At 41.2% G+C, this 12,881-nt stretch overlaps 2 protein-coding genes across 3 annotated transcripts in view; one reads left to right on the top strand and one right to left on the bottom strand.

Annotated features, from left to right (window-relative positions):
- Positions 1-4,864, bottom strand: part of PIGX (phosphatidylinositol glycan anchor biosynthesis class X) — an 81,905-nt gene extending 77,041 nt beyond the window's left edge. Inside the window, exons 1-3 of the mRNA XM_042998339.1 lie at positions 4,680-4,864; positions 2,907-3,061; positions 2,362-2,796 (exon numbers count right to left, since the gene is read on the bottom strand). Coding sequence (XP_042854273.1) covers positions 2,362-2,796; positions 2,907-3,061; positions 4,680-4,864 — 775 coding nt within the window. The remainder of the gene's footprint in view (positions 1-2,361; positions 2,797-2,906; positions 3,062-4,679) is intronic.
- On the top strand, positions 2,708-10,447 carry CEP19 (centrosomal protein 19). Of its 2 annotated transcripts, none has more exons than XM_015541518.2 (3): positions 2,708-2,994; positions 8,246-8,442; positions 9,055-10,447. In XM_015541518.2, the coding sequence occupies exons 2-3, from the start codon at positions 8,313-8,315 to the stop codon at positions 9,414-9,416; spliced, it is 492 nt and encodes a 163-aa protein (XP_015397004.1). In that variant the 5' UTR covers positions 2,708-2,994; positions 8,246-8,312; the 3' UTR covers positions 9,417-10,447. The 2 variants fall into 2 exon arrangements, with proteins under 2 accessions (XP_015397004.1, XP_015397003.1); XM_015541517.2 differs by having other exon boundaries at positions 8,243-8,442.
- The last annotated feature ends 2,434 nt before the right edge of the window (positions 10,448-12,881 follow it).

Raw genomic sequence — 12,881 nt, 5'->3', positions numbered from 1 at the left:
CCGACTGAGCCACCCAGGCGCCCCTAGGCATTTATTATTAATACTACTTTATTCAGATGATCCCAGGACACCAAAAGGAACAGAATGGCTAAAGAGCCAGGAGATCTCAGTTTTAATCCTAGCTCACTGAAACTGTGTGTCTGATACATACTGCTAACTTCTGTACACCATCCGCACCTGGAAAACTGAGAAGATGGTACTTTCATGCCCTGTGAAGATGTTGGGAATGTTTAAAACAGAGAAACAAAAAGCAGAGGCTTTTCAAAGATTCAAAGGGTTCCTTTATAAACCTAGAATAACCAGAAATCTCACTGTACTGACATCATGCAGAATTTAGATATTAAAACTATTACTTGGTGTTAACATCATAAAATTAAAAATTCAGTAACTAATGATCATCAACTCTGCCAGGCACCTTGCTATGGAATTTTACTCCATTTTCAAAAGATGGGAGTGTGTAGGAAGAACATTAAAACAAACACAAAGAAAACCACAAAACATCATGTGTTGCTAAATCCATTAGATGTATTCCTGAAAAGACACATGAAAAAATTTTATGAAAATTAAAAGACTGAAAAAAAGTATAGGTTAATATTTATTACATAATATCCAGGGGTGCCTGGGTGGCTCAGTTGGTTAAGCTTCCGACTTCCGCCCAGATCATGATCTCACGGTTCCTGAGTTCAAGCCCCACATCAGGCTTTCAGCACAGAACCCGCTTCAGATCCTCTGTCTCCCTCTCTCTGCCCCTGCCCAGCTCGTGCTCACTCTTTCCCTCTCTCTCAAAAATAGATTTAAAAAATAATAATAATATCCATATCATAGATCTACTTGGGGCTTTCGCGTGCTTTAATTTTCACAACCCAGCAAAATATGCAGGCAAAATTATTGCCATTTGCACATAGAAGGAAACTGATTCTGGGGTGCCTGGCTGGCTTAGTCTGAAGAGCATGAGATTCTTGATCTCGGGGTCATATGTTCCAGCCCCACAGTGAGTGTAGAGATTATTTAAATAAATAAAACTTAATAAATAAAAAATAAACAGTTCTGACTCTAGGCCATACCACTAAGTAAGTGACTGATTAGAAGCAAGATGTGCCTTTTTTTTTTTTTTATAAATTTTTTTTTTTTCAACGTTTATTGATTTTTGGGACAGAGAGAGACAGAGCATGAACGGGGAGGGGCATGAACGGGGGAGGGACAGAGAGAGAGGGAGACACAGAATCGGAAACAGGCTCCAGGCTCTGAGCCATCAGCCCAGAGCCTGACGCGGGGCTCAAACTCACGGACCGTGAGATCGTGACCTGGCTGAAGTCGGACGCTTAACCGACTGCGCCACCCAGGCGCCCCAAGATGTGCCTGACTTTTAAAGCCTAAGATATTTCCACCCTCCTAGCTATTTAAAGAAATCTGTATTTGCTCTGGGAACAAATTATTCCGTTGTTTGTTTCACACAAATAACTTTAGGTATCTCTTGTACAAATTCAGATGTTTCTTCATTATGTTTAATTTTAATAGGGGTGGGGAGTAGGTGTTTATATCTACCTATAGATTAAATTAGGAAAAAAAGTTCATACTAATCGGCTTAAATTCTACTGGGATATACACTAGAGAATAGTAAATCATATTCACCTGGGTTGGAAGAAAGGCTGATTTACTGATAGTATATTATTATTATTTGTGATTTTTAAGGCAAAAATACCATTTTCAAAATGAAGATGTTGCATGTGAATTCACCTTCAAGAGTTTTCCTCTTAAATATTACTTTATTTGGTTATTGTTGCCTGAACTGGCTCTGGAAATTGACCTCTTTTTAATTATAAAATATCAGTGGTGGAAGAGTCTTTAGAGATCACCAAGACCAGTTGTTTAAAACTTCATTTTAGCTTCATAATACTTCAAATAAACTTGGAAACCTAATAAATAAACTTGGAAACCTAATATGTGAAGACACAAAAGCAGTGACTGACACTAGTCTAATATCCTCATTTTACAGATGGAGAAACTAACCTGATTTGTACTGACTTTCCCTCTCATGACTATTGCACAGCACCTTGCACAGCACCTAGCACAGCACTGCGGCCCCCAACTCGGGCCCAAAGAAATGAAATCAACTCGTCTGCCCAGCCCGGAGTCATAAGAAAAACCGCAGCCCAATCCAGTCTATTACAAAAAATATTTGTAAAACAAAACTAGTTGTCCTCCCCTTCCCACGCCCCCACCCCGGGCAGGCTCTGTATTCTGGACTGGGATTCTCACACCCCACAGGGCACTGTGGCCTTGGTGGTCACAAGCTTCATGCATCCCAAGACACCTGATGGCTGTACTTCCCCACTCCCGCAGCCCCGCCCCTCCCTTTACCAGTGTCGGTGGGAGCGGCAGAGAAGGCCGTGGCTGGTATGCTAGTGAATCCAGCCACCTCCCAGAGAAGCAGCCAGGCCACCGCCCGGACGCCCACGGCCCTGGCAGCCAGGACGCTGGAGAACGCGCTCCCCAAAGGAGCGCGTGCGGACCGTGTGAAGACAGAGGAGCGAGCGGACGGAGGAGCCTGCGCACGCCTCACGCCGCTCCTAGAGAGTGCTGCCACGGAGTTGGTGACCGGGACGGAAGACTCCGTGACGCGCGCCCGCGGTCCTGCAGTTCCCCGGCTTCCCACAGCAGTGGACCCCCGAAAGTTCCGGCGTCGCGGAAGGCTGCAGCACAGTCCGCCTAGTTCACTCCGTCGCCGCCCCGCCCCTCGCCGTCTGGTCGGGGGCGGGGCGAAGAGCGGCGCAGGCGCCGTGACGTGTGCCAGGTCTTACTGCTTTGAAACGCCTGCCTGGGCCTGCATCCAGACCCCGAACCCCGGACGCGTTCCTTCCAGCAGGATCCGGGAGCTCCCTGTCTCCACCGGCACTGACAGGTACTTGCGGATTCGGGCCTCCTGCAGGGAAATTCACGTCTGCGGGGCTGTGGCTGTCGACTCTTCCTGCAGCGCCCGGCCTCAAAGTCGAGGTAAGTGCTCCTCTGTGCACAGCGGTTGGGTGGAAACAACCCCCTCACGGCGGTTTTAGATCTTCCCCTGCAGAAGATGCACTTTCTGTACTTCTCTAAGGGTAAGAAAGTCAGCCTTGCCCTGGTGGGGACGTGAGTAGGGAGAGGATCTTGTACTTGTTGGCAGAATCCGTACACTTTTAGGTGCTGTAGGGAATGTTTAGCAAGGTCATGGCAGTCACTGATCCCCGGGGAGAAAAGTGTTAATGCCTAAGTGGAAGACTTAGGTAAATGTGTCGTCTGTCTTCATGAATTAAGTTGAATCTGCAAGTAGGCCTAGATGCAGATTGGAGCAGAACAGACATTTCTAGGACAGGTGTCTGCAAGAGGAAAGATGCCAGAATGTTCTGTCAAATACTGAAAACAGCAGTATAAGCATGCTACTAAGAAATATGGAGGGGCGCCTGGGTGGTCAGTTGGTTAAGCATGGGACTTCCGCTCAGGTCATGATCTCGTGTTGGTGAGTTCGAGCCCCGCCCCCTCCCGGTAGGGCTCTGTGCTGGCAACTCAGAGCCTGGAGCCTCCTTGGGATTGTGTGTATCCCTCTCTCTCTGCCCCTCCCATGTTCATGCTGTCTTTCTCTCTAAAAAATAAAAAATAAACATTAAAAGAAAAATTTTTAAAGAAATATGGAGATACAGGGGCTCCTGGGTGGCTCAGTCAGTTGAGCGTCTGACTTCGGCTCAGGTCATGATCTCGCAGTGTGTGAGTTCGAGCCCCACGTCAGGCTCTGTGCTGACAGCTCAGAGTCTGGAGCCTGCTTCAGATTTTGTGTCTCCCTCTCTCTCTGTCCCTCCTCTGCTCATGCTCTCTCTCTCTCTCTCTCTCTCTCTCTCTCTCTCTCTGTCAAAAATAAACATTAAAAATTTTTTGAAAAAAAAGAAATATGGAGATACATTTTGGAAGAAACACTTAAAAGAATTGAAACCGGTTGCCTGTAAAGAGAGGAAGGGCAGAGGACAGCAGTTATTTGTCATAATCCTCAGAGAATTATCTTACATTTTATTTCTTTTATTTATTAATTGTTTTTAATTTTTTTAACGTTTATTTATCTTTGAGAGACAGAGACAAAGCACCAGTGGGGGAGGGGCAGAGACAGAGAGGGAGACAGAGGATCCCAAGTAGGCTCTGCACTGACAGCAGACAGCCCAATGCGGGGCTCCAACCCATGAACCATGAAATCATGACCTGAGCCAAAGTCGACTTCTTAACCGACTGAGCCATCCAAGTGCCCCTATTTATTTATTTTTTAATGTTTACTTATTTTTGAGGAAGAGAGAGAGCATCAGGGGGAGGGGAAGAGAGAGAGAGATGCTGAATCTGAAGCTGGCTCCAGGCTCTGGGCTGTCAGCACAGAGCCCGACGCCTGGCTCCAACCCACAAACTGTGAGATCATGACCTGAGCCAGTCGGCTGCTTAACCAACTGAGCCACCCAGGCTCCTGATTGATTTATTTTTTTTAACCTTTGAATTTTTTTATACTTTTCTCTCTCTCAATCCCCATATCCAGTCAATCAATCAATCACATCACCAAGACAGCAGACGCTACCCCCTTAGCACCTTTGGAATTGAATCTTCAACCCCCCCCCCTGCCAGTCTCAGTGCAGAGCCTTCTCACTTGGGGTCACTACTATCCCTCCCAATACCCAGCTCTCTGTGTAATCCTCCTCCAATCTGGAACCACACTTCTACTGCTCTGATTCCAGTCCTTTGAGAGTTCCCCAGAACTTTTAGGGTAAAGCTTGAACTTCCAAGTAAGATCAAACCATAAAGCTCTGAATGGTGTGACTACTACTGCCTGATTCTGACCTATTATCTCAAGCCTATCCATGTTTCAGTTACGACAATAATGAATGCCATAGAATTATGCATTTGGCATAACCAATGCTATTCCCTTTACTGGAATTCCTTCCACCTCCTATGTTTAACTCCTGTTTATTCTTCAAAGCAGAGTTCTGAACTTGATACATACTTGGAAGGGGTTGTTTCTGTTTCTGTAGCAGGAATATGTTTGTCCTGACATAATCTTACTCTTCTCTCTGACCACTCTTTTATTTCTTATTATTTTTAATTTACATTAAAAATGTAAAGTTAGTTAAGTTAGTTAACATATAGTGCAATAATGATTTCAAGAATAGAATTTGGTGATTCATCACTTACATATAACACCCAGTGCTCATCCCAACAAGTGTCCTCCTTAATGTCCCTTGCCCATTTAGACTCCACCCAAAACCCCTTCAGCAACCCTCAGTTTCTTCTCTGTATTTAAGAGTCTCTTATGGTTTGTCCCCCTCACTGTTTTTATATTATTTTTGCTTGCCTTCCCTTATATTCATCTGTTTCGTATCTTAAATTCCACTTGTGAGTGAAATCATATGATATTTATCTTTCTCTGACTTACTTCACGTAGCAAAATGCACTCTAGTTCCATCCACGTTGTTGCAAATGGCAAGATTTCATTCTTTTTAATCACCCAGTAATATTGTGCCAGTACCACACTGTCTTGATGATTACAGCTTTGTAACACAGCTTAAAGTCTGGAATTGTGATGCCTCCAGCTTTGTGTTCTTTTTCAGGATTGCTTTGGCTATTCAGGGTCTTTTCTGGTTCCATACAAATTTTAGGATTGTTTGTTCTAACTCTGTGAAGACTGTTGGTGTCATTTTGATAGGGATCACTATTTTACATTTTAAACAGAAAAGCGACATTACTTTAGTACAAATAAAAGTTAAATTTTAAAAAGAAAAGACTCTGTAGTAAATAAAAAAAAAAAACCTACATTATTATCAATTGCGTATGTCATTCATGAGTACGGGCATTTGCTTGAGTGTGTGGGATTTATATTGTGCTCAGTGGGATCTCCTAGAAAGCTTACTAACAGGCTAGATTTTAGTGAGATGAACTGGGAGTAGTATTTGTTAAGAAGGGGATGGGTGAAATTATTACATCAGATCGGAGACAGAGCACAGTAATTTGAAAAAGCAGTTCTTTATGATTCATTTCTTTTTTAAAAAAAATTTTTTTAATGTTTATTTATTTTTGAGACAGAGAGAGACAGAGCATGAATGGGGTAGGGTCAGAGAGAGAGGAAGACACAGAATCCAAAGCAGGCTCCAGGCTCTGAGCTGTCAGCACAGAGCCCAACGCAGGGCTCAAACTCCCAACCGTGAGATCATGACCTGAGCCTAAGTCGGACGCTTAACCGACTGAGCCACCCACGCGCCCCTATGATTAATTTCTTAAGAGTAAAAATTCTGATGTCCAACAGTAAGGGGTGAATGTTATAGATTATGGTATGTCCATAGGATAAAACACTTGGCTATCATATAAAAATTTGCATTTTAGTAAAACATCTAATGACAAAGTCACATAGGTGGTTAAACTTAAAAGGCAAGACATAGGGGCTCTTGGCTGGCTCAATTTGTAGAGCATGAGACTCTTGATCTCAGAGTCGTGAGTTTGAGCCTATCCCGTATGGAGCCTTCTTTAAAAGGCAGAAGACAGATGCTTAATATAAAAAATACTATATTTAAAAAAACTATGTGTAGAAAAAAAACTGGAAAGAATCAATGGTAATTATTTTATATATGTTTCCTCCTCCTCTTCCACCTAACCCCCAGTTTTCTACAATGTACTATTTTCCTAAAGTGATTCTCTAACAGAACTAAGTTTATGGAGATATCATCACCCTGTGCTGCTTTACCTCTAGGTTCCTTGACATTTTGAAGTCTTCTTGAGAATGTCATAGTTCTATCTAAGGCAGTCCCTATCATTAAGTGTATTTTGGCACTGGGCACCAGGAAGAGGGGATAGAAAGTATTAACTGCAAAATAGCTGTGCTTCTTGTGACTGAAAAAACATATAGTGAGACAAATGAGTTGAAATAAAAACCATGTAAAACTTTATTGCTTGTATATGTAGAGGTTAAATCTGCATCAAGTCTGCATTTTTTATCAGACTTCTAGACTGTGAACACTTAGAGGATGTACAGAGGCTGTGTCTTGTATTAGTACATTAAATCAAACAAGTATGTATGGAATGCCTACTACATTCCAGGTATTATACTGGGATGTTCTGGTGAATAATCGATACATTGCTTACCTCATGTAGCATGTAGAATAGAAGGGGGAAGAGGGATGTCTAGCTGGCTCAGTCAGTAGAGCATGTGCCTCTTTTTTTTTTTTTTTAACGTTTATTTTTAGTTTTGAGAGACAGAGAGCACAGAGGGGGAGGGGCAGAGGGAGAAAAGGACACAGAATCTGAAGCAGGCTCCAGGTTCTGAGCTGTCAGCACAGAACTTGACGTGAGGCTTGAACTCACGAACCGTGAGATCATGACCTGAGCGGAAGTCAGACGCTTACCTAACTGAGCCACCTGGGCACCCCAAGCATGTGACTCTTGATCTTGGAGTTGTGAGTTTGAGCCCCACGTTGGCTATAGAGATTACTTAAAAATAAAATCTTAAAAGAAAAAAAGAAAGACGGGTAGGTAAATGATTAAGTAATCATAAAAAGCTTGATGAGTAAAATGATTAGGAAAGTACAGAGGAGACAGATCTGGTTGGGTGAACCTCTCAGGACATAATGTTTAAGGTTAAAAAATCTTACTATCTTGCCATAGAGGGTACTTATGCATACTTGTTTAACTGGTAAATAAAAAAGATCCTAGGGGCACCTGGGTGGCTCAGTCAGTTAAGCGTCCTGACTTCAGCTCAGGTCACGATCTCGCGGTCCGTGGGTTCGAGCCCCGCATCGGGCTCTGTGCTGATAGCTCAGAGCCTGGAGCCTGTTTCAGATTCTGTGTCTCCCTCTTTCTCTGACCCTCCCCTGTTCATGCTCTCTCTCTGTCTCAAAAATAAATAAATGTTAAAAAAAAAAATTAAAAAAAAAAAAGGTCCTATAAGTTGATTCTTGGGCTGATGCAGGGGTTCATTTACAATCTTTGATTAAGAGTGCAGTACACCAAGAGGTCCGGACTGAACTGCATATCCAGGCTCGTGTGTGAACAAACCTACACACCTCAGTGAACCAGGGACCCAACAGACTACTGATAACTGAGGGCCAAACTGAACTTTCACAGTAGCTCTCAAAGTATTGGGCTTGATAGGCCAAGAATGCATTCCTAGAAGTGGACTAGAGCCAGATCTGCTAGGGAGGTGGGGTACTAGGGAGTGTGGTTTATCCAACACTTACGTTTTTTTCCCCTTTAGCAGGAAGTCATTATGTGACTAACACATTGTCATCAGACTTCCTCTGATTTACCCTGAAGTGTATGTGAAAATGATGTGCATTGCCAAAAAATGTGGAATTAGGTTCCAGCCTCCAGCTATTATCTTAATCTATGAGAATGAAATGAAGGGGAAAAGTCGCCAACGCATCATGCCAATCCGAAACTTTTCAAAGTTTTCAGGTACCTCATGTTTTATCTTGCCTATCTTAAATCTCCTCTAAGTCACTTAATAAGAATGATTTGAGTCTCATAATGAAGTGACATGGTCTTCAGAGTTACACAGTCTTAGGTTCAAATCCTGACTATCAGGGTAGATGTGTGAACCCAGTTAAATTACTTGTTCTCAGTGAGCTTCAGTTTCCTGATCTGTAAGAGGACATTGATAATCCCACCCATTCAGAATTGGATATGGGTTAAATGAGAAGCATTATTCAGTAATATTAACTCTTTTCTCTCCCTCCAAATGTGTTTTTTATGTGCAGTGTTGATATTAGTACCAGAACTAATATCTAAAACTATAATACTACCTTTTCATTTCAGATGTTTTCTCCAGTTGCAAATATTTAAAATCTCCTCAAAGTGATTGAGGAAATAAAAAATACATCCCTCCTCCCCCCCCCCCCCCCCACATATCCCAATATAAAGGAATAGTTCTGCAAAATAATTCATTCTGAAAAAGCCACTTCGCTTCTTGGCTGTAATAGCAGGTAATGCTTTCAGTAGTTTGTGGTACATCAGTAGTTTTTGGTGTATGTGTTATGTGTGGTATATAGTTTTGTTTCTTCCTCCTAGATTGCAGCAGAGCTGCTGAACAGTTAAAGAATAATCCACGACACAAGAATTACCTGGAACAAGTGTCCCTGAGGCAGCTAGAGAAGTTATTCAGTTTTTTACGAGGTTATTTGTGGGGGCAAAGTTTGGCAGAAACGATGGAACAAATTCAGCGGGAAACAACGATTGATCCTGAGGAAGACCTGAACAAACTAGATGACAAGGAACTTGCCAAAAGAAAGAGCATCATGGATGAACTTTTTGAGAAAAATCAGAAGAAGAAGGATGATCCAAATTTTGTTTATGACCTCGAGGTTGAGTTCCCACAGGATGAACAACTTCAGTCTTGTGGCTGGGACACAGAGTCAGCTGACGAGTTCTGATACCAGAAACTCAAAGAATTTATGGGGCTAGTAGAAGAACCATGTTTATACATTCTTTGTATAATTTTATAATACAATATTATACACTTATACAATTATACAAAGAATGTATAAACATGGCTCTAGAAAAATCTGTAAAGAGCACTAAACGTACATGTTGGGTCATGTTTGGATTGACCATGTTACTTTTCAAAACTGAGACTTTTAGATTATCTACTATGTAGATGCATGAGGAATATAGGAGAAACAGAATATAGAAATATGCCTTTAAGGAGCTTACAATCTAATTGGAAGATAAGTCAAAAACTTGTGAAAAGCTAATTAACAGAATTAGGCAGCAAACAGATTAGAGCCAAATGCTTGAGAAAGGTTAGAGGGCCAGAGCCTAGGTTACCATAGGGTAGAATAGTCAGGAAAGACTGCCCTTTAGTGGAGAGATGGGACTTTGCCTGCCCTTGAAATGGTAGTATTTGGATAGAAGTTTACATAGAATTCCAGATGAGAGAAACTGGAAGAAAGAAAAAGAAGAGGAGATTAATGATAAAGAGATAGGGATGAGAATATTTTATTTGAGGAGCAGAAAGCAAATTATAGTTTGCTAAGATTGGAGGGGATAAATGGTTAACAGGGGATTATTCCAGAGGCATTATGTCTTTATGTATAACCGTGGAGGAGAAGAGCAGCCCTGCAGGACGCCGGCTGCCACACGTTGAGGTCTTCTGATGGATGGCTGGGGAATTCTGCCCCTCCAGGATCAGGAAATACATTCTAAAGACATTCTGAAAACCTGAAGCTCTTCCCGTAACTACAGAAGTTTGTTTGTAATATGGGAAATCTACCCATACTAAAATGAACAATAGGCATTGCCAGTTTAGGCTTATTTATGAGTTTGGATCTACAAAGAGAAGATCTTTGTTGAACTAGGTTATATGTGTACAGTTACATCTTTCTTCTTTTAGAATATTGTTTAACTGGCAGATATTCTATGTTTCCTGCAAGGAAATTAATATTAAATAAAACTAAAAAATTCACTCTTTCTACCTGTCTATCCCTACCCTCTTTACCATTAAAAACTCCATTAAAGGGATCATTCCTTTTTTTTTTTTAAGTTTATTTATTTTGAGAGGGAGTGTGCATGTGGGAGGAGCAGAGAGAGAGAGAGAGAGGGAGGGAGGGAGAGAACCCAAGCAGGCTCCACACTGTCAGTACAGAGCCTGATAGGGGGCTCGAACTCATGAACCATGAAATCATGACCTGAGCCGAAACCAAGAGTCAGACACTTAACCAACTGAGCCACCCAGATGCCCTTCAGGTAGCATTCTTAATGATATCACCAGGGAGTTAAGATGGTCATGTGATATCTGTATAATATTTGCCAAAGGTAGCAAGAGAATTTTCAGAATCGGAGATTCTTCTATGTCTACATAGTATTCCATTGTATAGATGTAGATGATCTATTTTAAAAGTTGACCTTAGGTTGTTTATCCTTTCACTATTAGAAATAATGCCACAGCAAATAACCTTGTACATTCTCTACTTTGTGCCTTTGTAAAACTACATGTAATGCCTAGAGAGGAAATGCTAGGTATGTCTACTCTAAATTTTTTTTCTATTCTAAATTTTAGTAGATATTGCTAAGTTGTCCTTCAAAGAAGTTTGCTCATTCATTCATTCATTCGGTGTGTGTACTTAATGAACACCTATTACATGCTGAGCCTGTACTATTCTAGAGTCTAGGTACACAGCAGTATGCACAACAAAGTCCTTGCCTTTACAAGGTTTACAGTCTAATGGGAGAGGAGCAATAATAAACACGTAGAATAATGTCATATATTAAGTGCCTGGAATTAAAAACAGGGTAAAAAGAGAATGATGGAGAGGTTGAGAGCCACTTTTTTCGACAATGATCAGAGAATGCTTCCCTGTAGAAGTGACATTTGAGTAAAGACCTGAAGGAGGTAAGGAAAAATTGATGTGCATTTCATGGGTAGTAGGGAAAGGTAGGTGCATAGACACCTAGGGCTGGAGTGTGCTTGGCTTACTTGAAGAGGAGCAAGGACACAATTGTGGCTAATTTGGATTGAACAAGAGAAAAATGGTAAGAGATGAGAGGTTGGAGTGTATTTTACCAATGCACAGTACTTACATGAAGGTCATCCCAACTTAAATTGTCAGCAGTACGTGAGAATATCTGCTCTCAACAGATAGTGTTATCAAACTCATTGATCTTTGCCAATTTTATAATTTAAAAATGGTGTCTCATAGCCTTACGGGTTTTTTTGTTTTTGTTTTGTAGCTTGGAGTTTTAATTTGCATTTCTTTTATTACGAGGGAGACTGAGCATCTTCATACACTGGAGGGAGATTTTTTATGAAATAACATGTCATTTGCTCATTTTTCTACTGTGATGCTGGTCTTTTTACTGATTTGTAAAACAAGTTCTTTATTAAGGAAAATAGTCCTTGGTTTGTGATATGAATTGTAGATATTTTCACCTTTGTCATTTGTTTTTTGACTTTGTTTATGCTATTTTTTCCAGGCAGATTTTTTCTAGTCAAATCAATCAATATTTTTCTCTGTGCTTCTGCATTTTTGTCTTATATACACGGGCATTTCTCACTCCCAGGTTTTTTGTTTTTTTTTTTTTTTTAATCCCATGATTTTTTCTACTCAGGAATTTATTTTGATATAAGACACAAGATGTGAATCCCAACTTTATTTCTTCCCAGATGCCCATCCAACTGTCCCAACACTACTATATTTTGAATTACCTATCTTTCCCCCAATGATTTAAAAAAATTTTTTTAAATCTTTATTTTTGAGAGAGAGAGAGTGTGTGAGCAGGGGAGGAACAGAGAGAGAGGGAGACACAGAATCCGAAGCAGGCTCCAGGCTCTGAGCTGTCAGCACAGAGTCTGACATGGGGCTTGAACTCACGAACTGTGAGCTCATGACCCAAGCTGAAGTTGGACGCCCAACCAACTGAGCCACCCAGGCACCCCAACCCCAGTGATTTGAAGTGCAAGTTCCCATATGTATCAAAACACTTCTCTTTTGATTATGTTACTGTCATCTGTAGCACACTTTCCCAATCCATGTTTTTTGGTGTTTATTGAGCACATCTCATATTCACCAAATTAAGAGCTATAGTAAGATGCAAAATGGGCCATAACTTTTGTCTTTGAGATACTAACATAGTTTAGCCAAAGCAACAAAACTAGCATATATGAGCTAGAGAGACCCTATCTAAAGCAGGAGGGGGTGGAGATCATGTGAGCTGAGCAGTTGTGGGGTTTTTTTCTTTATGTATCTTATCCAGAGTTAATTCTGTTGAGCTCTTAAATTTTTTTCTCATTATAAAATGAATATATAATCAACACCCATTATTTAAAAATATAGACAAATACCAGAGTGTAAAAGTAAAATGGGAAAATTCTCCCCTCAACTTCACTCAATTCCCACTCT

Source organism: Panthera tigris, chromosome C2 (assembly GCF_018350195.1).
Source record: "Panthera tigris isolate Pti1 chromosome C2, P.tigris_Pti1_mat1.1, whole genome shotgun sequence".
In the NCBI taxonomy this organism is placed as follows: Eukaryota; Metazoa; Chordata; class Mammalia; order Carnivora; family Felidae; genus Panthera; species Panthera tigris.
Note: the sequence above shows the minus strand (reverse complement) of the source record. Positions and strands in the feature narration are given on the sequence as shown.

Coding starts and splice junctions, on each gene's coding strand:
- CEP19 (XM_015541518.2), top strand. CDS start 8,313: ATGATGTGCATTGCCAAAAAATGTGGAATTAGGTTCCAGCCTCCAGCT. Junction 8,443..9,054: donor AAACTTTTCAAAGTTTTCAG/GTACCTCATGTT, acceptor TCTTCCTCCTAG/ATTGCAGCAGAGCTGCTGAA.